Here is a 25,120-nt window from a genome sequence, read left to right on the forward strand (position 1 = left end):
TGGACGGTGCCCATGGACGGAGCCCCCACCTGGCCCTCGACATGCGTCTGAGATGGGCGCCGGAGGGGTCTCCGCGGCCGGGTCGGAGCCTCCTCTGGGCTGGTGGGGACAGCTGGGGTGTGGGCTTCTGGCGGGGCGCGGGGGTCTTGCTGCCTGGCCCCAACGTCGCCATCGTTAGCGTTCCTTAGCAGCCTGGCAGACGTAGCCCTGGAGTGCGCGGGCCTCCTCACCGGGCTTGGCTTGGACACCACCGTCATGATACGCAGTGTGCCCCTCCGGGCCTTTGACCAGGTAATGCCGGGCCGGCGCCCCCACCCGGGCCCCTGCAGCCCCGCGGCCTCCCCGTCCACCACGCAGACGGCCCCACGGCCTCCCAGCCCTGGGGCGCAGGCACCCTTGGTGATGGTGGACGTGCCCACGTGATGAGCATGTGTACTTTCTTCTTAAGCCACAATCCCTCCCAGGAGATGTCGCTTTAAAGCCCAGGTCTGGGTTGTCGCTGTCAGAACACCAGATGTCTGCCCAGCAGTGGGCACCGCGGCTCCAGGTCGATGCCCCCCGAGGTCCTGTCACCCTCTGGACAGACACACCCAAGTGCCCGCCTCTGGCACACACGTCCAGGGATGGCCTTGAGCCTCAGACTGGACGCAGGCAGAGAGGGCCCGAGAGACAGAGGCCCACAGGGATGAGAAGGGGGGCAGAGAGGTGCCCGTGTCTGCTCCCAGCTACCTGGCCGCCATGCCTGGCAGAATCTGGCAGACAGAGTCCAGGCCAGGGGCAGCGGCGGGTCTCAGCCCCTTCAGAGAAGACTCTGTTCGTTAACATCTAAAAAGTGTCCAGAGGTCACACCATTGTAGCCCAGGGGCCTGGGCCCACAGACTTGGAGGGACGGGGGGTGCCAGAAGCTCTGCCAGCTTAGTCCTCAGCTCCGCAGAGAGCAGGGGTCCCCGGAGGGGGGCGTGAGGCCCGACCCCGCCCCGGACGGGCCCGCTTGGGCAGGTTCTCTCTGCAGGCCACTTGCTGACCCTCCCACAGCGCCGGGTCCTTACCCTGCACCCTCTCCATCCTCTGCAGCAAATGGCTTCGCTGGTCACCAAGCACATGGCTGGCCACGGCACACGGGTCCTGCGGGGCTGCACCCCCGAGAGGGTGGAGAAGCTCCCAGGCCGGCAGCTCCGCGTCACCTGGGTGGACCTCGCCTCGGACAGGAAGGATGCGGGCACCTTTGACACTGTGCTCTGGGCCATAGGTGAGGACACGCAGGCCATGTGGCTGTGCGAGCCCCGGGGCCCAGGCGCCCCCTCCCCGCCCCTCCCCATGCCCCCATCCTAAAGGCTGTTGGGCGGTGACGCAGATAGCTCATAGGTGACCTTGTGGGACACACTCCAAGGTTTGGCCCTTCCTGCACCCGGCTGCCCCCCTGGAGGGTGGGGAGCAGACGTGAGGGTCCCTGCAGGAGGGGCGAGGGCCCTTAGGGCACAGCCTGGAGCCCAGAGCAGTGAGTGGGGGGCGGGCCTGCCCCAGGGGCTCCCTGCACAGAGGGCGCTGGGCCCACGAGCCCTGACACCCTCCTGCCTTGGGGCCTCTGGCCCGTGCATTAGGAGGCCCGTGCGTTCGGAACCCGTTTTCCCAGCCCGTCCGTGTGCACTTTAGACCTGGGGACAGTCAGGGTCTTCTATCCGTGTTTCCAGCCCGCGGGCCTCTCTGTGCTGACCTCAGTCTCTCATCCCCCCTCCCTGCCGGGCCTGTCTTCTGAGTCCCTGTGCCCATCAGACCCCACATCCGGCTCCGCGGCACTCAACGTGTCCATGGAGCCCTCAGAGGGCCTGTCCCTGGCGCTTGTCCACCCCGGCTGCCCGGGTCCCCGTGTGCCCCAAGGTGGGGCCAGGGTGGGGGTGCAGTTCTGAGAAGCCTGCTGCTTCTGAAATGCTCAGAACGGGTGGAAATCAGAAAAGGCAATAAGCCCCAGAGGAGTCAGTGCCTGGCCGTTGAAGCTTAACACGAGCAGGTTTTAGGAATGAGGCAAAGATCTGAGACGCCCCGGAGTGAACTCTTGGCCAAGATCCGCTAAATTACCAGAGGAAATGTTCTTGATCAAATCGTGAGAGTAGACCTAAAGTGGGTTTGTTTTGATGAACCCTGTGAAGGATTGTCCAAGTGTTCAGACCCAGAGAAATAAACTGACGGCCATTGTTTTAAGCTCCTTTCTAAAGGCCAAGGTGGCGGCCCCCCCTCCACCTCCGGCTTGGCCCCTCGCCTCTGGGCGCGAGCCTGCACCCGGCCGGGCCCTCGGGGTCCTCCCTGCATCCAGACGGCCCTGGTGGGCTGCAGGGCAAGGCCCTGGGAGCCCTCCCTCACCGGGAGTCCGTTTTGTTTTCTGTATTTTCAAAAAGAGCGTCCCCCAGACGGTCTGCTGGTGTGATTGATGCCGGGGGTGGGGGCTTTTCACAGTCCTTGGCCTCTGACCTTGCTTCCCGAGGCGGCGCTGCAGCGGTTCCCAGCACGTCTCCCGGCCGCGGGCAAGTGCTGGCGGGGCGCGGCTCGCGGCTCGCGGCGGGTTTTGTAAACATCCAAGAGCCGCGTCCCATTTCAGCAACCGGAATGTTCTCTGCCCTTTACCTGGAGAGCCTGGAACTGGGCATTACTTATGCGTTCAATAAAGGGTGGTCCTGGGGGTCCACTACACCTGCCAGGAGCTGGCACACCCTGGGTCCACCCGGGCCCCCACCGGACCTGACGTGTCACGGATGAGAAGGGCGGGCTGCGGCTCGTGCCCGTGGACGGCTCGCGGACGCCGGCGTGGGCCTGGCCTGCAGCCTGCCAGCCTCTTCCGCGGCGCGGCCTTGATCCCCACGAGGTGGATTAAGCACATTAGCAGCTAAAGCAGTTAATTGCTGTGCAGGGGGCCGGCTCATTGTTTGTCTGTGAATCACCCGCTCACACCAGGTGTCTTAGATAACAGGCCGGGAGCTGGGGAGGAGGATTTCCTGTCTGCAGATGCGCCGATTACCCTGCTGAGTGAAGACAATCAGCCCGCCCTGCAGGCTCGCGGCCGCCACAGTTAACCACTTGTGGCCTGGATCCCGGCTGGGGGGGTTGCGCGGAGCAGGACTGGCGAGCCCCGTGGACACCTCTGAGCAGGGACCCTTGGCTTCTCTGTGACTTCTTCTTGTATTTAAGAACGGGCTGAGTGCCTTGGCCTCGGGAAAACCCGGAGCCAAAACAGTCCCCATCCCCCCCGTCCCCCAGAATTGGCAGCCTCCAGGCCGGGCTCTGCGTCCGCCCTGGACGAAGGCTCCGGCCACAGGAGCCCCACCCACGGGCGGAGAGGCCACGGGACGCTGTGGGCAGTCAGCCCCTGAAGCCGGCGCTTTTTCTTCAGGTGTTTTCTTTGCAGCGGGCCGTTGCCATTCTCCTGTGTCACATGGGAGCCTCCAGCATGGGGGGAAGCAAGCCCGTGGGCCCCAGCTTGCCCATTCTGGCCGGCCCTGTCCTGAAGGCCCTGAGCCTCTCTGAGCACCGTCCCACGCTGGTGCGCATGTGGACCGCAGCCCGGGACGAAGGCTGGAGGAGACCGTGCCGGGGCCGGGGGTGCTGAGGTTGGCTGCGGCCAGGGCCCTCCGTCAAGCACCGCGACCTGGAGGCCTCGCAGGCGCTGGTTGTCTCAGCAGTGACGCAGCCACCTGGGGCCTGCCCCCAGAACTGCGTCCTGCTGCGGCTGCAGGACACCCGAATGGGGCTCTGCTCTCCAGGCGGGGGCCCCGCTGCGGCCTGACCAGGCCCCCAGCCCAGCCTCACAGCACCGCACCCGGGACTGCCCATGCGGCCTCCCGGGTCTGTCTGACCGCAGTCCGCGCTCACCTGCCAGGCTCCTGCCGGCCCGGCCCTGACGTCTGCCCTCGTTTCGCGATCCCCTGCACATCAGCACGCGTGCTCCAGGGAGGCCCGTCTCCCTGTGACGCGGTGTGTCTGTTCCTCTGTGTCCCCGGGTGCGCGGAGCAGGTCGCGACGGCCAGCAGGTGGTTCCCCCGGCGCCACCAGAGGAGGCTGGCCCGGCCCAGCCCCTCGAGAGCTCTGTCCTGGGTGGTCAGCGCTGGATGGGGGCCGTCCAAGCTCCAAGGGTGACGCGGTCCCCCTGAGGGACTCTGGCCAGCAGGCGAGGGGCAGCCCCAAAGCAGGGTGTGTGACTGGGGTCTCAGTGCCCTCATCTGTTGTAACCGCGGCAGCAAGTCACGCACGTCCTGAGAAGACGCTCACAGGGTCATATAAGCGGATGAAAAGGGCCGGATCGGTCATCCTCAGGAGGAAGCACAGCTCGTTAACATGTGGCCAAAGGACACTGTGTTTTACTAGTCATTGAAGACGCCCATGTTGAACCTTCACAGTCCCCCACCCTGACAAGGAGCAGAGCCCAGGGCGAGGGGGCCGCCCTCCCGGAAGGGCCCCCCCCAGGGACCAGCTGCCAACCCCACACGGGGCTGAGGAGTGGGCGGCCCGCGGGCTGGACAGGGCGGCGTGTGAGCAGGCAACGGGGAGGATGCCTGCCCTTGGGGAGGCCGTGGAGGACGGCGTGACCGCCTGCCGGTCTGAGCAGGCATCCGAGCGGCTGGCCGCACCCGTTCTCTGTCTGCCTCTGCCTCTGGGGCTCCAGGCCTGTTGGAGAGGGAGGGTGACCCGCGGCTCGGAGCACACAGGGCAGTGTGGTGGAGGCCGGGGACCCGTCCACCCTCCGTGAGCCCTGTCCAGGGCCTCCCTTCCTCCAGCGTTGGTCCTGGAAGCCTGCCGCGTGCGCTTGCGTCTTACTGCCACCCGGCGAGGTCCAGCCACATGCTCCCTGTACCCGTGGCCTGCCTCACGTTCCGCGTGCTTGTTGAGCTCACGGGGGCCCGCGTGGCCGCCGTCTCCCACTTCTGGGCCCCCAGGCCCCGGGCAGGATGTTGGCAGGTGGCGCGTCACACTCTGCAGGCTCATGGGCCTCCATCAGGGCTGGAGCGCCAGCATCGGTGTGGTCAGAGGCGGGGCCCTCCTGGCCTGGTGTGGCCCGTGTCTGGTCTGCTGAGGAAGGGCGCCAGCCCCTCAGCCCCTGATCCCTGGGGCCGAGCCGGAGCCATCGCTGGAGAATGAGGTTTAGCTGAGCCTGTGTTTTGACTTCCCGCGGGGAGAGCAGCTGGAGACTTAAGGCTCCCATCCCCAGCTCCGCCAGTCCCTGCCCACCCCGGGGGCCTGAGCCGTGGGAGCCGTGGGATCTGTTCCTTTGAAGCCGAGCCTCCCGCCGCCGGATCCTCCGCCTGGCCCCAGGAAGACGGGGCGCCCACCGCCCCCCCCACTGCCACCCCCGCTCGAAGAGGCCTTGTCGTCTGAAGCAGGGGGAGAGGGCTGTGAGCACATGGGTGGCAGTGCTGGGGTGTTCGCCCAGCAGCGCCCCCTCCTGGCCTCTTTCCAAGGGTGGGGTCCAGAAGCTGACGGCCCCCCAGGACCGGCGGCTGTGCCTGCCGGCCCTGGACGCCTTGGAGCTGGGGCTGCCAGCAGTGGGGGCCTGTCCTGGACCCAGGGCAGGACACGGTCGTGCGCACCGTCTGCCTCCTCTGGGTCGACTCACCCTGCTCGGGTATCGGGGGGACGTCCCTGCCAGGGTCTGGGGACATGAGGCACCGCCTGTCTTGCACATGCAGCCTCGTGGCAGATGGGGGTGACCCGGCAGGTAGAGGGCAGGGGCCCCAGGAAGAGTGTCCGGGGGCGCCTCAGTCCAGGGAGGTCACCTGAGATGCCCCCACCAAGAGGTGCAAGCAGGGCCCGGTTTCCGACTTGCCCTCGGGCCGATGGCTCGGAGGCTGCATGGCCCCATTGGGCTGTTTGCAGCCGAGCTGATCCTTCACCCACATTGCCCCACCACATGGCCTGGGGTCCCTGGCCCTTGGAGCACAGACCCGTCAGTGGGGAGGGGCTTAGGGATCCTGTCTGGGGCTGGGGACACGTCGCGCTTGGCTGCTGCTTCTACACCATTTCTCTTGTCAGAGCCAGGCACCTTGGAAAGAAATCATGGCTCTCCAGCACAAAGTCAGCATTATGGGGCTTGAATATTCTCTTCGAGTGAGACTTAGGACCTGTTAGCATCTCACTTGCTGAGACGTGACCCGCAGAGGTGCAGTTCCAGGGTGGGCCTCCCGGGTCTCCTGAGCGAGTGATCTGTTACCACAGGCCCCTTTGTGGACTTCCCTGGTGGGCCAGTGGTTGAGAATCCACCTGCCAATGCGGGGGACACAGGTTCGATCCCTGGTCAAGGAACTAAATCCCACGCGCCACAACCAAGATGTTGTGTGCCATAACTAAATATTCCATGTGCTGCAAAGACGACCTGGCACAGCCAAATAAGTACATATTTTTGAAAAAGTAAAAAAACAAAAAAACCAGTAAGCCCCTTTGTTTCTGGTTGTTCACCAGTTATAGGGATTTTTTTTCCCACGTTTGATTTATTTTTTGAATATGTATGACTATAATTTAAAAAACCAAAATTGTATAGTAGGGTGTGTTTACGGGGTCTTATTCCTGACTTTGCACATCTGCCCCACTTCCTCCTGTTCCTGCACCATCCGTTCTGTGCAGATGTGTGTGCAGGTGTGCACAGACATGTGTATGTGCGCATGTACTCACGTGTGCATGCGTACATAAACACTGTGTACACACTGCGTATATGTATGCTTATACTGTGTGTGTGCGTATTGCGTGTATGTGCACACGTGCAACGTGTGTACGTGTTTGCATGTATGCATATATACATGTATATGCAGGTGTGTGCATGCATGTCTGAGGCCCTTGGCGCTGTCAGTGCTTGATGTCTTACCAATTCTAAGTGGACTTTCTGAAAAGGGTTTTAAATAAACCCGGAATCTTGGTCAGAATCTCTCATGGAAACTTTCCACCTTGCTCTGTGTCCTTCAGGCCGAGTTCCAGAAACCGCGAGTCTGAATTTGGAGAAGGCTGGTGTGCGTACAAACCCCGTCACTGGGAAGATCTTTGTTGATGCCCAGGAAGCCACCTCCGTCCCCCACATCTACGCCATCGGAGACGTGGCAGAGGTACAGCCGGCGCCCACTGCTGCTTATCCCTCTGACCCTGGCCACCCCGTCAGCCCACTGCTGTGGACAAGGCTTCATGCATGCTCGCTGCCCCGGGACCTGGCTGCTTAGGCAATGCTGTGTGTTAAAATGCATATGTGTGCTCAGTCGCTAAGTCGTGTCTGACTCTTTGCAACCCTATGGACTGCAGCCTGCCAGGCTCCTCTGTCCATTGGATTCCCCAGGCAAGGACACTGGAGTGGGTTGCCATTTTCTCCTCCAGGGGCTCTCCCCAACCCAGGGACTGAACCTGTGTCTCCTACATCTCCTGCATTGGCAGGCGGGTTCTTTACCGCTGAGCCACCCGGGAAGACCATTGATTAAAACAGTCACGACTAAAAGTCACTCAGCAGCCAGAAGCATCCACCCCCAGGGTCCGGCTGTGGTCCGGGGAGACGTGTGTGCTGTGTGGTCAGGTCTGCATCAGTCAGGCGGGTGGGTGCTCTCTCGCTGCCGATTCCCGTCACTTCCAGAACGTTGGACATCGGCATTCCCTGCTGCTGTGGGGGATCAGCCCCTAGTCCCAGGCTGATACGCGCGGGGACACGGGGCTGTGCCAGCTCTGCTCCCTGGCAGGACGCCCAGGGCAGGGGCCTCCGCGGAACGCAGTCCGATCCTGGCTCTGTCTTGGGCTCGGCATGCCAGACCAGCTGCGTGTCGTGGCCCACAAGTGCTCCTTGGGCCCGTCTTAGCCTGAACCCTAGTCAATGGGAACTAGTGAACGGCGGCAGCTTTCGCCTGGGCTTTGCTCTGGGAACGCTCTCCAAGGGCACTGGCATGAAGTGGGGCCCCGAGAGAAGCCCCTGGTGGATGTGGTCGGTGCCGCCGCTGTGGCCAGCATGGCTGGCGTGTCCGGGCTCGTCGGCAGCCCATCGCCTCTTCCAGGGAGACTGGCAGCTGTCCAGGGTGGGACAGAGGGGGGCACATGAGAGCAACTGAGGCAGCCCGCATCTTGGGGTCTCTGCAAGGCGGCACCCCCACCGTGGGCCGTGCTGGCGTAACCCGCGCTCCCTGCTTCCAGGGGCGACCGGAGCTGACGCCCACGGCCATCATGGCCGGGAGGCTCCTGGCTCAGCGGCTGAGCGGCCGGACCTCAGACCTGATGGACTACGACAACGTGAGTGCCTCTGCTCTCCAGGGCCACGTCCAGCCTGCGCGAGGCTGTAGCTCGTTCAGGGGCACGTGCGTGTGTGTGAGCGTGTGCGTGAGCACGCACATGTGATGGGACGCTCTCAGTGTCCCTGGGGGGTCTTCACCCCGGCCCCCCTGCCTGACGCGGGCCTGCCCTTCAGGTCCCCACGACTGTCTTCACCCCCCTGGAGTACGGCTGTGTGGGGCTGTCAGAGGAGGCAGCCGTGGCTCGCCATGGAGAGGAGCACGTGGAGGTGAGTCCGGGCCCGGGGGGGGGCAGCATGCAGGCCTGTGTGGCCCCCACCCCGATGACGGTTGCCCCCACAGAGGCCGGAGGGCCAGCGGGAATGTTGGAGCCTTGCTTCCCGGGGCCTGAGGCTCGGCAGGGCGGCATGGGGCCCCGCACGACAGCTGCAACAGGCTGGGGGTGTCGGCAGGCATGGCAGGGACCAGGGGGCCTTGGAGCAGCGGCCCCCTCAGTGGTGTGCATGTCTCCTGCTGTCTGGAAAGTCTCCTCCTGCCCTCTGCCCTCTTGCCCGCCGCCACCCCTGCCCTCCTGCCCACTTCTGGTCCTCACAGGCCTCCGCCAGCCCAGCGTGGGCGTCACCCCAGAGGGAGGGCTTAGTCACCAGATGAGTGCCTCTGGGATCTGCTTTGGCTGCAGCGCGTGCCCCTGGCGGCCTGGCGGGCTGCGGGTTCTGCGGCGGCTTGCAGGCGGGCCGGGAGGCACCGGACCCCACGTGGCCACCAGCGCGGCCGGCTTCCCTCTGGGAGGGAGCCCCGGGCCCCAGGGCCTGCCCTGTCCTCCATCAACTGTGCTTTATTTGCTATTTTTGTTTAATTCATCACAAGGGCCCTGGGACATGTGTCCGTGGCATTCCGTGATGTTGTTTTATGTTTCACAATGTTGAATGGCCAAATGCCCTTTGTTTGTTTTCTTTTCAATTCTGTCTTCGTTAGAACAATATTCTCTAAAGCTGCATTAATTAATAATGGCTGTGCAGCACATGTGAGTGCCCTGCTCATTTTTTACGCGGCCGCAGCCCCGACCACGCTGTCGGCCCTTCTCGGGCGCTGAAAGCCTTTCTCCGGCAGTCAGTGGGGGCCGTGCCTGCCCCTCCCCCCACTGGCTGGAGTGAGGGCCTGGAGAACACTGGGGGCCCAGGCAAACTGGACGGGCGGCCAGGCCCCCTCCAGCGCCCAGTCTGGGCAGCGTCCCAGGTCAGAGGGCAGCCTGCGTCGCTGCCACAGTTCTCCAGGGGTCTCAGGCCTGCTGGGAGGCAGTCTGTCCACAGGCTGCCGTGCCCAGGGGGGCGGGCTGCCTCCAGGCCAGCAGGGCCTCGTCCTCAGCCCGGATCACGGCCTGCAGGCCAAGTGGGTGGTTGTGGCTCCTCCGCCGTGCCCACAGCCTGACCAGCTCGAGGAGGCCCCGGGGCTTGTTGTGCTGCAACCACTGACCTGGGAATCCATGTCTTGCCACCCAGGTTTATCACGCATTCTATAAACCACTGGAGTTCACTGTCCCCCAGCGGGACGCATCTCAGTGCTACATAAAGGTGAGCGTCCCCATGGGCCTGGCCTGGGTGCACAGGCCCCCGCCGCCCCCACTGACCATGTGCCTTTCAGATGGTGTGTCTGCGGGAGCCCCCACAGCTGGTGCTGGGCCTGCACTTCCTTGGCCCCAACGCAGGCGAAGTTACTCAGGGATTTGCCCTGGGGATCAAGTGAGTCCGCAGCAATGTTGGCCGATACGCCACTCGCAGGCCGCCCGTCGCGTCTGCCGTGTCCGGCCACCTGGGCGTCGCGTCTGCCGTGTCCGGCTGCTCGTCCATGGGGTGGTGTTTTCAGAGTGTCCACCCGATGGGGCAGCTCCCATCACCTGGGGCGCGGCCATGTCCATCTCTGGGACAGGCTTGTGTCCTCGACCAGCCGAGGGGTCCCTGTGGGTCTTCTCTGCTCAGAATGAGTGCCCAGGCGGTCGGGAGCAGCTTGGCATTGTGTGTACCGGGAAGGCCGCCCAGCGGGCACACATCCTCTGGGGCCAGCCCTGGCTGCAGGCTGTGCACGGCGGGGTCCTGGGGCCCATGCTGTGGCCGCTCTGGCGGGGCTGGATTTCTGGGAGTGAAGGGGCTGGGCAGCTGGCAAGGGCTGTCAGGCAGGAGGGCAGAGGGGAGCGGGCTGAACTCAGAGGGCCATGTGGGCCTAGGGGCAGCAGGGGGCCGGGCTGGGTGTGTGGGAGGTGGAGTTGGCAGGTGTTCCTGGCTGCCAGCTGGAGAAGAGAGAGTGGGGGCCGGGGCTGGAGGGCAGTGAGGACCGTGACTTCCGAGTCCTCCCCCAAGTCCTGCCATCCGGGGACTTCTCGGGGGGGGGGGGGGCGGCGAACATGCCTCCTTGCACTAACTCATCCCCCACCCCCGTCCCGGCATGCAGATGTGGGGCCTCCTACCAGCAGGTGATGCGGACAGTGGGCATCCACCCCACCTGTGCGGAGGAGGTGGCCAAGCTCCGCATCTCCAAGCGCTCCGGCCTGGACCCCACGGTGACCGGCTGCTGAGGCTAGGCGGCCATCCGCAGCCCGGGGCGCTCGGCCCACTGCTGCCCCCACGGCCAGGTGTGCGTGCGGGGCGGTCCTGTGTTTGAGGGGGGCTGGGTGCCACCACCAACTGCTCTCCAGCTGCAGGTGACGTCAGGCAGGTGGGCCCTGTGCCCAGGCCACTGTGGCCGGAGAAGCGGCTGAGAAGGGAGGCTATTGAGGGCCCCACCCCCACCGGACACTCCAGACCCCGGCCAGGCTGCCGACAAGCAGGGGTGTCTGGAGGCCGGGCGCACCCACAGCATCCGTCCCGGGGGGCAGGGGGACGCAGGGTGGGGAAAGCTCAGTGACCTCCTTCCCGCCTGCCCCACCCAGAGCCACCAGGTCCTTTCCCTCTGCTCAGAAAGTAGACACACAGTCTGGTTCTGTTAGGCTTGGCAAAGCTGGCCAGGTGGGCAGCTGGAAGCCCCGGTGTGCCATTGGTCCTGAGCCTCTTCTTGGAGGAAACCCCTCCCTGCTCCTGGCCAACAGGGTGCCTGTGGTCCGGGCCTTTCCAGCTGTCAGCCAGAGGGGCTTCCCCTGGCCCTCACCCCCTCCTGGGTTGGGCTCCCCAGGCCCCCGGGGGACTGTGGACAGAGCAGTGAGTGCCCATAAGATGCCTGCAGGCGGGCGTCAGGCTGAGCCGTGGCCGAGTTAGCAGGCCAGGCCTGGCCTCTCCTGGGCACTCAGACACTGGTCCCTTCACAAAGCCCTGTGACAGCCTCTGAGGAGCCTCATCAACTCAGGGCATTTCTAACAACAATGCCCCACCTGATCAGGCAGGGCTGCCCTCGCCTGCTGTCTCATCTGACCCCCCAGGGGCCCTCCGTGTGGGTGGGTGTGGGGACGCGGGCTGCCCCCCACTGACCCCCACCTTGGGCAGGACACTGGACTGACGCCGAGCGCCCGGCAAGGATGGCCCAGGCTGGCACCGCGCACCCGGGACCCTGCCAGATGATGAGGACCTGTGCGGAAACCCCCCGCGGGCTGCGCATGTCTGAGCCCCTGGCATTACCTGGTGCAAATAAAGAGGCTGTTTTCCGGAAGCATGCCCAGCCTGTGATGTCTCCCACACGCCGTCACCTCCCTGCCGTGGGCGCAGGGGTGGCGGTGTGTGGGTGGGGGCAGTGGGCCGGTGCGGTAGGGGAGGGTGGGGTCAGGCCCCCAGCAGCCCCGCCACGGGGGATCTCGCCCTTCCTCCCGGGAACACGGGCTCTGTGCAGAGCCACCCGCCAGCGGCGTGGCCGGTAACAGGCGGTGGCCGGCGCTGAGGACCCGTCCCCCGAGCGGCCCACTCCCCCGGGGCCCCAGCCAGCTTGTCGGCTGGTCTCAGGCTTAATCCCGCGCACTGAGGCCGACGGGGAGCGAGGCCCCCGGCACCTGTCAGTCAGGCGGAGAGACGGCGCTGACAGGCCGGGCAGGGCCCTGCATTGTGCCGGGGCTTTAGCGGCGGTTAATCTTGTGTCTTCCCTAAGAAAACATCATTCAGTCTGCCGCCCGGGAGCCCTGGGTGGGACCCTGCTTGTCAGCGAACAAAGGAATGTCTTTGCGCCTGGATGAGCTCGCGCGAAGCGCGCGCGGCCGCCTCAGACGCCCGAGCGAGACGCCCAGGGCCGGGCCTCGGGCGAGAACAGCCGACCGTTTAACGCCCGGCGGGCGGTACCGTGGGAGGGGCCCCGGCGGTGGGCGTGGCCTCCGCCGGCTCGGGGGTCTGCAAGTCAGCCAACCGGGTGGGCGGGGCCTCTCCTCTGGGCGTGGCCTCCGCCGGCTCGGGGGTCTACGAGTCAGCCAACCGAGTGGGCGGGGCCTCTCCTCCCGCGCGGGGCTGGCGAGGGACGCAGGCGGCCTCACCTCTTCCCGTGACTCCGGGTGGCGCAGCCGGGCGGCCGCCTCACCTCGGTGCTCCGCAGCCCCTTTCCCCAGCTGGGCGGCCTTGCTCTAGCTGTGCCTGTGGCATCTGCGTCCGGGCCGGTTGACGTGGTTGGAGTGGCCGCCGAGGACAGAGCAGAGCCCCCCACGGTGCTCGGGCCAGCCCTGGGGCGCCGCCTGTTGGAGGCCCTCCCCGGCCCGGGGCTCAGTCGCACCCCGCCCCCCAGCTCGGTCACGGGCGGGAGCTTAGCCCCTTCGCAAGCCGCAGGGCTGCAGAGGGCCTGGCCCCGTCCCACTGCACCCTGCCCTGGGGGCTCCAGCCGAGTGGGCTGCGTGGACCCAGGCTTCCCTCCCACAGCATCGCCCCCTAGGCTCCCTTCCCTTGCCCCGCGCTCGCGGAGGCTCCCACGTGCTCTTGGGTCTCACGCCCGAGCTGGACCGCAGGGGGTCCTGTCCTGGCTTCCCTCAGGCCTGCCTGGCTCCAAAGTTGCTCCCCGGCCCGGCCCAGCCCCACCCCTCCCCCCGGAGGGCGCAGGGAGGGGCCAGAACCCCACAGGCCAGGTGCTCTCCACCTGGGCCCAGGGCCGCCTCCTGCGCCTTGGCATGTTTTTATGGTGCAATGAAAATATGACTTTAATTCCTCGGTTGTTTCATATAACCTACAATTACCCCCAGGACGTCCTGCGCTCCTCCACTTAGGGCTGCAGATTGTGCAGGGATATGAGAGGAGTTGCCAAAGCCGGGGCCAGCCCACCCCTCCCCCACCTCACCCTCCACTGCCAAGCCCTCCAGCCACCTGGGGTGCTATCCCCAAGGTCCTGGGTCCTCAGGGAGGTGGATAGTAAAACACGAAAGTGACCTGTCCCCCAGGGCTGTGCTGAGGACTCACAACCTCTGCAGGCCAAGGGTGCCCCCAGCATCCCACACTCATGCTGGGACCCCCAGCATCCCACACTCATGCTGGGACCCCCAGCATCCCTGGGTGGGTAGCAGGGAACACCCACCCCACACGTGCTTCAGCCACGCTTTCCTGTGGCCAGAGGCCTGGCTGAACAGGTACCCGCCGGGCGTGTTCAGGGTCCCTCCAGAGACGTCCTGTGACAACAGCTGGCATCAGGCAGCACCTGCAGGTCAGGGTGTGTGGCCACATGCCAGGCGGCAGCTCAGAGATGTGGGTGATGCCCTGGCCTGAAGCAGGCCCCCGCACTGGGCCCGAGACCCTCACCCACTGCTCATCCCTTGACGCAGAACTGCCAGGGGGCCCCGGGCCCTGCAAGAGGGACTTGTGAGTTGGCTGAGCAGTGTGCTCGTCCAGAGGCCAGGGCTGCCAGGCCATGTGACTGAGCCTTGCAGACCCTGCTCAGGCTCTGGGCGGCCAGCCCACTCCATTCAGGGCCCGCCCTGCTCACGTCACTCTCAGAAGCATCTGATCCTCCACGAGAAGCTCCTGCCAGGTCAGGGGCTGTACCCACCTGTCCCTGAGTCCCCTGGAAGCCACTTCCCTCCCCTGCCTGGCCCAGGGTCCGTGGGTGCCCTCACCTGGGCCCGTGCCCGCTGGTCCCACTCAGCCCACCCTTGGGTCCAGGTCATTGCCAGAAACAGGTTGGGAGGTGCCTCCACCCCGGCGAGCAGGACAGCAGGGTGTCTGGGCCTGAGGTGAACGAGCCCAGACAGCCCCATGAGTGTCCCTGTCCTGTCCCCGCTGTAGCGCCAAGGTCCCACGCCACGCCATGCCACTGGCCTGGCCCCGTCGAGAGGTGTCTCTGCTGGAACCAACGCCCTATCCCCACGGCCACGGACCGCACCCCTTGGACCTCAGACCTCCTGCAGTGCCTGGGGACCGAGAGGACAGCAGTGTGCAGCCTGCCTCCAAGGGGCCAGGGTCCTGCTCCTGCTGACCCATCAGGTCTCTGGGGCAACCCTGGGAGGGAGGAGACCACGAGATGCTCAGCCTCAGGACAGGCGGGCCACAGCCTTCAGACCTGGGTCTGACGTCTCTCAGGGAGTGCAGCGGGTCCGCCCCCTGCAGACCTCGTCTCCTCTCCCCAGGCCCACTCCTCCATCGCCAGCTCCTGGAGGGCTCTCGGGTTTCCCGGCCTGCCCCAAGAGCTCTGGGAGCTCTGCATGCCCTGGGCCCCAGCCAAGCACCTGTGCCTCCCTGGGGCCAGCAGAGCCTCTTAGAGCTGAGCCTGCCTAATCCCTTATGGTGCTCAGGTGTCCCTGATCCCAAAGACCAAGCTGGGGCCCCAGCACCGTCGAACCAGCAGCAGGAGGACCCCCACCTCCCTCCACGTGCCTATTGTCTGGAGCCGACCCCCGGTGGAATCAGGGCACCTGCAGGGTGAAGACCCAACCCTGACGAACCCAGATGAACTCTCAAACTGTGGAGCCCTCGCTGCCTTGCACATTCTGCCCCACCCACTCCCCAGGGTGCCCAGCGGCGGTGACAGCAGAAGCAAACAGGAGAGGGAGGCCTGTTTCAAGCTTCCCAGGTGGCACGGTGGTAAAGAACTTTCCTGCCAGTGCAGGAGACTGAGGAGGCGCGGGTTTAGGCCCCAGGTCGGGAAGATCCCCTGGAGGAGGGAACGACAACCCCCTCCAGTATTCTTGCCTGGAGAATCCCATGGACAGAGGGGCCTGGTGGGCTACAGTCCCTGGGGTCGCAGAGTCACGACTGACAATCCACAGGCCTGTCTCAAGCCTCGAGGCTCTGGCTCTAGGGTTTCATGGGAAGGTGATCCCGCCTTGCAATTCCACAAGATTATGTTTGTTGGTTTTTTTTTTTTCCTAATAAAATCAGGATCTTTATGACCTAAAACTGATGATCAAGTAACACCAAAAGCTTGAGAATAAAGTGGGACCAAGAACAAGAGGCTCTGTGGCTTCGCTACGTAGCAGCTGGGGGTCAGGAGCCCGCAGGCCCCACTCTCTGCCCCAGCTGCCAGTCACTGACCCAGCGAGGAATGCCCCCCATGGGCCCCTTTTCATAGTGATGTTAGCGAGGCACGAAGCCCATAATGGTGAAAATGGCTAAGAGGCCCTGGTGGTCTTCGTGTCTTTGAAGACTTTTCCACACCCGAAAGTTTCCCCCAAGCAGACCTAAGTTGCTCCTGAGGTCCCGGCATGGTGGAGACATGGGACAGGATAGGAGGCAGTCAAGCAACACCTGGACGCATTTCCTTCGGGCTCCACCTGACGAGACAGACCAATGAGCAGATCTCCGTTGGGCAGGAGCCCTGTGGGGCGCATAGGTACAGCCAGGCCCCTGCCTGTGGGAGAGGGTGGACAAGAGGTGAATCCTCCGCACAGCCTCAAAGGCGCATTGTCCTGCCCCAGTGGCTGGAATCGGGCCGGGTGACTGTAATAATAATGTCCCGACACTCAGCCAGCGGTTGGGTTTCCATAGCTCAGGGAGTATCTGGTTTTCAAAGGGGAGACGTCATACAAGTGCAGTGTTGTTCCCATCAGCCGCTCTCTGCAGGTCGGAGGCCCGCCCGGCGCCTGCCTCCTCCCAGAGGCGTGTGCCCACCAGCGTCTGGGGCTGGGCCTGCCAGGGGAGGAGCTGCACCAGGAGGCCTTCCCACCCACCCTCCAGGGCCGCAAGTACGGGTCCTGCCAGGGAGAGGCCCACACCGGGGCCTGGAGCCTCTGCCTCGCTGTGTGTGTCCCTGCTTCCCGGCTGCCCTGACTCTGGGGAGCCACAGACCTGACACCAACTGAACACTTGGGGCTGACCACTGCCTCTGGGCCTCCCAGTCGAAACACACACCCAGCTCCAATGAGCACATGAAGAGATGCTCAACATCACTAGTCACCAAGGAAATGCAAATCAAAACCACAAAGTCCCATTAGGACAGCTATTATTAAAAAAAAAAAAAAAATAGGTAAGAACATCTGTTGGTGAAGATGCAGAGAAATTGGAACCCTTATGCACTGTTGGGAATGAAAAATCATGCAACCACTGTAGCAAAGTTTAGCAGTTCCTCAAAAAGTTAGACATAGTATTACCATGTGACCCAGCAATGCCACTCCTTGGCATACACCCAAAAGAACTGAGAACATGGACTCAAACATATATTTGTATACCCACATTCACAACAGCATCAGTCATAACAGCCAAAGGACGGGAGGAACACGAGTGTACCAACAGATGAATGTTGTATATACGTACAAAGGAATACTATCCGGCCCCACAAAGGAACAAAAATTCATAGGTGCCACACCATGGATGAACCTTTAAAACATTCTTCTAAGTGACGTGGCAGATATGTGACACCACTTACACGAGTTACCCCGAACAGGCAAACTAACGCAAAGTAGAGTTGAGGTTCCCAAGGGCTTGGGAAAGGGGTGGGGGGGAGTGTTTAATGGGGAAGAGTGCCTGTTTGGGGTGATGAAAAAGTCCTGGAGATGATGGTGGTGAAGTTTGCCTAACAATATGAATGTACTTAATGCTACTGAGTGTATACTCAGAAATAGTTATGATAAATTTTACATTATTACATTTTACCACAATTAAAAATATATATACATAGATGACCTGAACAACAACAAAAAAAAAGCGTTTTGGACCTAAAAATGTGTTTTCTGTCGGCATGGCCCAGCTGGATGAGTGCCTTGCACAAAGCCAGCAGCCCACTCTCTCCACCGACCTCCCTGAGCTGCCAAACCGTCGGGAACCCCCCCCTCCTCTGAAGCAGGAAGTTTAAATTATCAGGTCAATTAGGAAAGACACAACCGAAAAATACAAGTTTCATTCACACTTCCAGGAGGCGTTTCCTGGCTGGGTGCCACCTCTATTATTTTTGGCGAGGTTGTTGAAAGGCCCACAGACCCTGAGAAGGTACAATGTAACCTTTGATTCCGTTTCAAGGATCAAAGCAAGTGAGCTTGGGTGCAAACGCAGATAACATTTCAGGGACGGTCTCATGAAAGGAGTCGCTAGACCAGGGCAGAGAGGGGGCTCGTGTGACACCATTCCCGGTGACCTCGGCCCTGGTAACCCGCCCGCACGGGGCGGCGGCCCCGGGGAGTCCGCTCGGAGAGCGCCGGCGGCCCCCGCAGCTGCGCTCCCGGGGTCCGCGCCGGCTCCCCCCGGCTCGCCCACGGCGGACGGCCCACAGCGAACGGCCCTTGGACAGCCGCGCCCCGTCGCTCCGGGGCGCAGGTCCGCGCTCGGCCCTGGCCGGGCCTCTACGACGGGCACTCTGCGGACACGCCGTCCGGCAGCGGGAGACGCAGCCCTCCTGGCGCTCGGCAAGAACTGAGAACAGGGGCCGCGCCTGGGGGGGGCGCGGCCCCTCAGCAGCGTGCCGGCCCTCAGCCCGGCGCCTCGTCCGCCGCCGGACGCGGCCCTAAAGCGCGGCGCTCCACCGGGCCCACGGTAGGGCGCGCTCCCATCAACCCCCGCGCCGCACCGCCCAGGGGCGGGGCCGGAAGCGCCTGCGCGTTCGCGGCCCCAGGGCGCAGGGCGCAGACGCGGGCGCTGCCGGGAGGCCGGCGTGGGGCGTGGCCACGTCCTGCGCGGGGTCGTAAGGGGCGGCCGCGCGCACGCAGGGGGCGTGGCCCACGTCGCGGCGGGGCCGGCAGCCGGGGTGCGCGGGTCTCCGGTCCTCAGAGGGTCGGCCGTCCAGTCCGTGTCCTTCCTTCTCTCCCGACCCCGGCCCGCGCCGCTGCGGGCCTGGCCTCGCGTGGCCGGTCTCGCCTGCTCCGTGCGTGCCGTCGAGGGAGCGGCACCGTCGTGGCGCCGCGCGGCCGCAGGTAGGTGGGCTTGGTGTGGTGGCGCGCGATCCGGGCGCTGCCCCGGGCGTCTGGGCACCCGGCTCCCTCAGGTAGCGCGGGCGGGCGGAGCGGCCCAGGGCGCGGCCGCCGCCTCCCCTCCCCTCGCGGGGCCGGGGCCGGAGTGCTCCGTGGGCAGCGCGTTGTCAGCGACCGGTGGGACTCTGGGCTGTTGGGCAGGGCCGAGCACGGCGTTCACCTGCCACCCCAGCGTGTTAGGGTCAGGATGGGACGGGCTTTCGGGTGCAAGACCCCCGCCCGACACGCACTCGCACAGGACTGGGTGCGGAGGGAGGTACCGGGGGCCACCCGGGGGTGCGGGGCGGATGGACCGACAGACCGTGCTCCCTGGAGGAGCTCCAGCAGACGGGGGGCAGGTGGACTCGCGGGGAGCTGCCCCGAAGGTGAGTGCAGGCCGGCGTCCGCGGGCGACAGGTGGAGGGGCGGTGGAGGGGGCGGGTGTGGAGCCTTGTTGAGGAAACTGCCCCCGGAAGGGTGAAGGGGGCGCGCGCTGTGCCGACCACCAGTGGACGTACTGTTGCAAGGAGACTGGGGAGCGGGTGGCCCTCAGGCAGGCTCCGTGCATCTGATGGGAACCGCCCCTTCTTCTCGGCTCTGTGTCTCTGGCCCGCTCCAGCAGCTGGCCTTTTGCGTGGTGACCTTGGGGTGGTGAGAGTAGACACAGCAAGTGGAATGAAAGCTGCCGGCAGGGAGGGGCTGGATGCCTGGCTGTTGACGGGAAGGGCATGCAGGCAGAAGGCTTTTGGGGTCGCGGTGGCTGCCCTGTGAGTAGGGACAGGGGTCTGCACTGGAGGGCACGCGGGTAACAGCTGCAACGCTCTTGGGGTCTCATGACACTGCAGGTGACCGTGCAGGGCGGGGGTGGCGAGCAGCGGTCCGCGGGGCCGGGACGCGTCGTGGGTGGCTGGGGGTGATGTGTGCTGAAGCAGGCCAGGGTCAGCTGCATCTTCACCTAGTGGTTAGCATGTGGCCGCAGACGAGTGCCTTCACTCACCGCCGCACCTCAGGCACGGCGAGAGGTCTGGCCTCGGCCGGGTCAGTGTTCGCCGTGAATAGAGCCTCCCGTGACGGTTGCTGTTGTCACCCCCCTCCTGAAATCCCCTGACAGCCATCCAGGCTGTCCGAGGAAGCCCAGGGGGACCTGACTTGGGCCCTCCTTCTCCTGGGTGGACATGGCCGCCCTCACACCCTGCTCTTAAAGGGGCCAGGCGGTGTTTGCCTGCCGTCTTGGCCTCCCCGGTGGGCCTCCAGGCTCCTCGCACGGAGAGGCCCAGTGGGGCCCGGGGTCGGCCGCCCAGTGCGATGGTGGGGCCTTCTTCCCACTTCTCCCGCCTTGTTTTTGGACAGATCGCCTCGGATGGTGGCCTGCGGCTAACGGTCCCATCGGCTCTCCTGGGCTCTCCTGAGGCGGCCGCGGTCAGCTACCCGCTCAACACTTGCCTGCAGCTCCCCTCTACAGCCGCCTCTGCCCGTGTGTCTGGTGTTTCTGCCTGCCTTCTGGGCCCCTCTCCTCGCATCCTCTCTGGTTGGCACGGCAGCTCCCGTCCACTCCCAGCAGGCCTCGTCGCCGGTGGCAGGGCCCTCGCTGTGCTGTCCGGGTGGCGGCCAGCTGCGCCACGCACACCTCTGGCTGCGGATGGACGGGGCCTCTCCCAGGGTTGTGGACGCCCCCCCCCAGCGGATCCCTGGATTGAGCAGTCCAGTGTGGGGACCCTGCGTGTACACGATTGTGGAGCAGACAAGCCTAGTGAGCTCGGTGCTGTGTCGCAGACAGGGCCGCCCCTGCGTGCCTGGCTTGGCCCCGGGCGCCTTTGACGGCGCGCCTTGGCTGCTGGACCGATTCCTGGCGCAGCTGGACAGTTACCCGTCCTCCCGCTTTGAGCACCATGGGACAACCTCAGGTGCCTGACGGGCCAAGCCCCAGCACGGGCAGCCCTCTGCCTCAACGGGGACCGGAGACAACCATGGGCTTTACCCCCAGGATCCTGAGGAGGTTGATCAAGCACCAGACAGCCCTGCCGAGTGCCACGCTGCAGTGCCGTGGGCTCTGCCTCCAGCCTTGAGCCAGCCACCAGTGGCCCCACGCCTGCCCGTGGTGAGAGTGCTCACCTAGGTTCTCAGAGGCCCGGCTTGCAACACGGGCGCTCCCCCGAGGCCTGGCCCCACTGCTCTGGGCCCCCTGCTGTTCCTAGTTCAACTCCACATCCAGAAACGCTCGCTCTGAGCAGACACTGGCCACAGAGGGCAGCCCAGGCCCACTCTCGTCCAACTCTGCACACAGTCCTGGTCCTATGGGGCCAGCCGCCCCCAAAGCTGCCCCTACACGTGCAGGATCGGCCGAGCCTCTGCGCAGAGAACAGGTCCCTCTCACCCAGGGTGTCCAAGAGTCACCCTAGGTTCCCCTGGGGGGCGGTGGACACCACCGAGACTGCAGGAGAGCCGCCGTTCCGTCCCTGCCCCATCTGCAGCCCTGTCTGAGCACGGGTCGTTTGGGTGTGGCGGCGACCCCGGTGAAGCAGCCTGTGTGCCCCCGTCACGGCAGGGTGGCCCTGCAGGGCGACTGGGTGAGGCTCCAGGTGGTGCCTGGGCCCCGGCCCCACCGCTGGGCAGAAGGTGCGTGTGTTCGGCGTGTCTGGGCACAGACAGCACCCCACGAGCCCCGCACCCGCCCCAGGGTGAGCTGCAGCGGCGTGGTGGTCTCTGCCCTGTGCCCCTCATCCTCAGAGCCCCCGGGGGTCCCCGCACCTGGCGAGGGGCACTGCCTGCGGGTGGACCGAGGTCCCTGGGTCATCCCTGTCGGATATCCTTGCGTCCTGGTCCCCAGCCCTTCATTGTCGGGATGCCTGGGCCTGCGTGCCTGCCCATTTGACTCCTGCGTGGCATCTGCTTTGACCGCTGCCCCAGGCTTTGCCCCTGTGCTCTGTCCTCGGGGCAGGAAATTAAGAAAGCTGCCTGGAGGAAGTGGCTGTTTTCAGTCTTGGGTAGGAGCCGGAGGGCCTTGGTGGAGAAGGGTGCCCCCAGGGGCTCAGCAGCTGCCAGCCCGCCGGGTGGGCTCCCTCCCAGGTCTCTGGGTGGTGCTGCCCTCCTGGCCGCCCCGCCCACTCCTGTGCGTCTGCCTCCGCCCGCAATGCCCGGTGCTGTGACGGCCGTGTCCCCGGCAGACCGAGAGCCCGCGGCGGGGCTTCCAGCAGTCGGCCTCGTGTCCCCGGCACACGGGCAGGGCTGTTAAACGTGTGCTGGGTCCATGGCCGAGTGTGGGTTCTTGTCCGTGGTGGGAGGGGACCGGGCCAGCCGCCAGCACCCGGCCAGCGTCACAGGTGAGGTTTCTGCCTGGGCCGTGGGTGTCGCAGAGGCTGAACCGGGGGACAAGGGGGTTCGGGAGGAGGAGTGTGGCCCCGAGGACTAGCTTCCAGGCCGGCGGCAAGGGGGGGAGTGGGCCGCAGACCAGGGCTATGCGGTGCGGGGCCGGGCCGCAGTGACCAAGGCCCGCTCTGCTCGGGGCTGGGGCGAGGGGTCCTGGTAACGTGCGCTGAGGTGCCTCAAGCCCGGTCAGCACAGACAGGCGGGTCAGCTGGCGCTTTAGGGCCCCGTGGGTCTTAGAGTTCTGGAGAAGATGAAAGAATAAGTCGAAACCTAAGTGCAGCTGAAAGGTCATTCTAGGAAAAACTGATAACCAGCTGGTAAAACATTGTAAGTAAAATGGACGTTGGGATGATTTCACTTTGTACCGTGCTGGAAAAGCCTCTGGGTCCACGTGCATTATTTCATGGCACAGACAGCTTGTGAGTAAAACGGCTTTGAGTCTACAGGCAGGGGGAGGCTGCTGTTCAGCCCTGCAGTCGTGTCCGACTCTTGTGACCCCCTGGACTGTGCCCCCCCAGGCCCCTCTGTCCGTGGATTTCCCAGGCAGCAGTACTGGAGCAGGTTGCCACGGCCACCATTTCCTGCTCCAGGGAACCTTCCTGACGTGGGGGTTGACCCACGCGCCCTGCGCTGCAGGCGGACTTGTGAGCACTGAGCCAGCGGGGACGCCTGGCGGGAGGGGGCTGACAGCCCCACAGCAGAGCGGACGGGAAGCGAGTGCCGTCTCGTCTCTGATCCGACGGAGGAATCTGGATGTTCCCGCTCCTCCTGCTGGCGCTGCGGCCCCCCGGCCCTCCTCTTGCGGGCCCCGGTGGGACTGCGTCCGTCCAGCCCGGTCAGCCATGGCCTGCCCTGCTGTGGGTTGGGAGGGCGCTGACCTGGCCTTTCCAATAGGCAGTGCCTGCGCTGCTGGAGTGCCCGCCTGCCTTTAGGCGGCAGCTAGCCTGCCTCTGGGCGAGTATGATGGCCCAGCGGGCCCCGGGGGAGAAGGCCCTTGGTCTGTGCCCACTCCGGGCTCTGTGCATGCAGGCGGCCCTCCTGAAGGAGGGGGCTTGGGGTGTGCGGGGCGGGGCGGTCTGGCAGGGCCCGCCTTCCAGGCATCATGTCTGAGACCCGCTGCCCTTGGAAGATCCCGAGGCCCCGTTTCCCGGAGCTCAGACAGGTGTACACTGTGGAGGGTTTGTCTGGCGCCTGCGTCCAGGGGACAGCTAACCCTGGCAGCGCTGAGGACACAGACACTGCAGAGGGAGTCAGTGTGGATGGACAAGCAGAGAACTGGGCAGTAAAGGCAGGGCTCCGGTTCACGCCGCGGGGGTGTACCCGGTTCTCAGGGGTAAGAATGGTCCCTCAGTGAGGGGACTCGGAACCCTGGTCAGTCACCTGGAGACCCGTGAAACCGGGGCCTCCCGCTCCCTGCCAGCTGTGCTCCAGGTGGGCGACAGACTTCACAGGAAAAGGTCGCGAGGGCAGCACGGGGGTCCAGGCAGACTTTCTGCTGGGCACCGCGAGGCCCCCGGCGCTGACCCCCACAGCCGCAGCTGAGCCCCGAGCCGAGGCACTCGCTGGTCCTCGTGGGGTGGGGGAGGCCGAGGGCCCCGGTCCTGTTGGATCCGGACCCAGCCTGTGACCCCCCCAACCCCTGGTCACCTCTGTGAAGCCGAAGCCTCGCACGCAGTCTCGTCTGAGGGGCTGGGACGGAGCTTTGACGCGTGGGCTTGGGGGACACGGCTGACCTGCCGACGCCGGACGTGGATTGCTTGGTCTCCCATCCTGGCAGTCTCAGGGTGCTGGCGTGAGCATCCCTCCGACATCGCCCCGCGTGCCGAGCTGCTCAGCCTCAGGCAGCAGCTGTGAGGATGCCACCCTGTACCCCTAGTTTGAACGCTCTTCCTTCACGTGACTCAGGTCGCCTGGCCTGCAAGGTGGCCTCAGCAGCCCGTTCCTGCCCTCCCGGTTCTGTCTCCACGTCACGGGGCCGCCCCTCCCTGTCCACCTGCACGTCTGAGCAGCGCCGGCCCGGCCAGGGGCGGGGGTGAGCCCGTGCCCTCGCACCTGCCTATGCGGGAGCAGCCTGCTCTGGCCGCCAAGGGGCCCCAAATGGGCGCGCCCTTTACCCCCGCGGGCGTGGGCCCTTCCGAGTTCCCCGGAGATTCCTGGTGCCAGCCCACGGACGTCAGCCGCATCCCAGGCCCTGCGGAGCGCCATCGGACACCGTGGTCAGCCCTGGGCTGCCAGGCCCTGGGGAGCAGACCTCCTGGCTGGAGTGGGGCCCAGAGGCCTGCGCCCGGGAATGGGCCCACGTCCTGTGCAATGGGGGGCTTTTCCTACTCACACCCGGGACACAGGCCAGCGGCCTGCGGCTGACTGGGGTCCCACCCTGCCCGTAAGTGCCGGCAGCCGGCTAAGCACACCCGCGTCGCCTGCCTTCCTGCCGCATCCGACTCCTGGGCCAGCGGCCCCTCACCCTGGCATTTTCTCCTGGCCTGTCCCGTCGTCCCGAGGTGTCTGATGGGCAGCTGCGCGCCCACGGCTGCAGGACGGCCTTGCGGCTCGTGTAGGTGAGGCCAGGCCACGGAGGCACTCAGGGAGGGGGCTGTGCTGAGGCAGGGCCGCCAGGCTGCTCCTGACTGCCCTCCCCACGCACGCCCACACCAGGCCCGAAGGCGGGCGTGGCCGGGTCAGGGACGGGGTGCAGGTTGGGGCCCTTGGGTGCCTGGTTCCTGCTCTCCGGGCCCCGAAGCCGCCTGGGGCACCGGCCTGGCCCCCACCCCCTCACGGCCCCGAGCAGCCTGCCCGAGCCCCTCCCGGGCCTGCATCTTTGAAGCCATGGATACTGACAGAGAATCCAGTGAATCCAAGGTCGCCCAGCGGGCGTTGACAGACAGCCGGCCACGATACTATTTCTGATTTAATAACCAAATGGGGGCCGGCCCTCGGTAATAATTAGGGCTAATTACTGAGGAGGTGTTGACAGACTGGCTGAGAGGGAACAAACTACCTTTATCCCAGGGCTTAGAGTCAGGTTACGCGGTGCTATCTGCCCTCAGAAAGGAGACGCTTCAATCACTCACCGAGGCTTCAAAGGGGAAGGGGCCCCGCGGGGAGGGCTGTGATGCACGCCTTTGACTCCACGGCCAGCCGCCCATCCCAGAGACACTTCTTTGTGCAGTCGGGGTCCCGGGCACACCCACCATTGCACCGGCCCGGGCCAGGGCTCCATGGGCATGGTGGGCCACCGAGGGCCTCCTGGGTGGGCAGAGAGGTTGGCGCA

At 65.1% G+C, this 25,120-nt stretch overlaps 3 protein-coding genes and 1 long non-coding RNA gene across 13 annotated transcripts in view; 3 read left to right on the forward strand and 1 right to left on the reverse strand.

The window, feature by feature from the left end:
- TXNRD2 (thioredoxin reductase 2) overlaps positions 1-11,864 on the forward strand; it is a 27,055-nt gene extending 15,191 nt beyond the window's left edge. For 3 of the 7 annotated variants that reach the window (XM_081541848.1, XM_081541844.1, XM_081541847.1), the window contains exons 10-18: positions 192-291; positions 1,075-1,249; positions 6,940-7,076; positions 8,137-8,232; positions 8,408-8,500; positions 9,731-9,802; positions 9,873-9,970; positions 10,677-10,857; positions 11,702-11,864. In XM_081541848.1, the coding sequence (XP_081397974.1) occupies positions 192-291; positions 1,075-1,249; positions 6,940-7,076; positions 8,137-8,232; positions 8,408-8,500; positions 9,731-9,802; positions 9,873-9,970; positions 10,677-10,800 (895 nt within the window). In that variant the 3' untranslated portion in view covers positions 10,801-10,857; positions 11,702-11,864. Of the gene's footprint in view, positions 1-178; positions 292-1,074; positions 1,250-6,939; positions 7,077-8,136; positions 8,233-8,407; positions 8,501-9,730; positions 9,803-9,872; positions 9,971-10,676; positions 10,858-11,701 lie in introns of all 7 variants that reach the window. The other 4 variants (XM_081541842.1, XM_081541843.1, XM_081541849.1 and 1 more) reach the window with 2 other exon arrangements.
- LOC145526419 (uncharacterized) lies at positions 9,718-12,363 on the reverse strand. Of its 2 annotated transcripts, none has more exons than XR_014068880.1 (4): positions 12,199-12,363; positions 11,834-11,905; positions 10,693-10,961; positions 9,718-10,394 (listed from the first exon to the last, which is right to left on the reverse strand). It is a non-coding gene; the product is annotated as an uncharacterized LOC145526419 (long non-coding RNA). The 2 variants fall into 2 exon arrangements; XR_014068881.1 differs by having other exon boundaries at positions 10,693-10,979.
- Positions 12,364-15,810: 3,447 nt separating this feature from the next.
- LOC145526654 (uncharacterized) lies at positions 15,811-20,466 on the forward strand. Its single transcript, XM_081542853.1, has 5 exons — positions 15,811-15,938; positions 16,156-16,345; positions 17,752-17,943; positions 18,075-18,869; positions 19,834-20,466. The coding sequence occupies exons 1-5, from the start codon at positions 15,811-15,813 to the stop codon at positions 20,299-20,301; spliced, it is 1,773 nt and encodes a 590-aa protein (XP_081398979.1). The 3' UTR covers positions 20,302-20,466.
- Positions 17,604-25,120, forward strand: part of GNB1L (G protein subunit beta 1 like) — a 30,821-nt gene continuing 23,304 nt past the window's right edge. For 2 of the 3 annotated variants that reach the window (XM_081541913.1, XM_081541915.1), the window contains exon 1: positions 18,243-18,447. The gene's annotated coding sequence lies outside the window, so the exon portion shown is untranslated. Of the gene's footprint in view, positions 18,071-18,242; positions 18,448-25,120 lie in introns of those variants that run through there. The other variant, XM_081541914.1, reaches the window with a different exon arrangement.

Source organism: Giraffa tippelskirchi, chromosome 11, assembly GCF_054371585.1.
Source record: "Giraffa tippelskirchi isolate mGirTip1 chromosome 11, T2T-mGirTip1v1.2.pri, whole genome shotgun sequence".
Lineage (NCBI taxonomy): Eukaryota > Metazoa > Chordata > Mammalia > Artiodactyla > Giraffidae > Giraffa > Giraffa tippelskirchi.

Excerpts from the sequence above, each read along its gene's own strand:
- LOC145526654 (XM_081542853.1), top strand. The coding sequence starts at position 15,811 with ATGGTGGAGACATGGGACAGGATAGGAGGCAGTCAAGCAACACCTGGA. Across the intron at positions 15,939-16,155 it reads GAGCCCTGTGGGGCGCATAG|CCGCTCTCTGCAGGTCGGAG; the intron begins GTACAGCCAGGC and ends TGTTCCCATCAG. Across the intron at positions 16,346-17,751 it reads CCTGGAGCCTCTGCCTCGCT|CTGCGCTCCCGGGGTCCGCG; the intron begins GTGTGTGTCCCT and ends CGGCCCCCGCAG.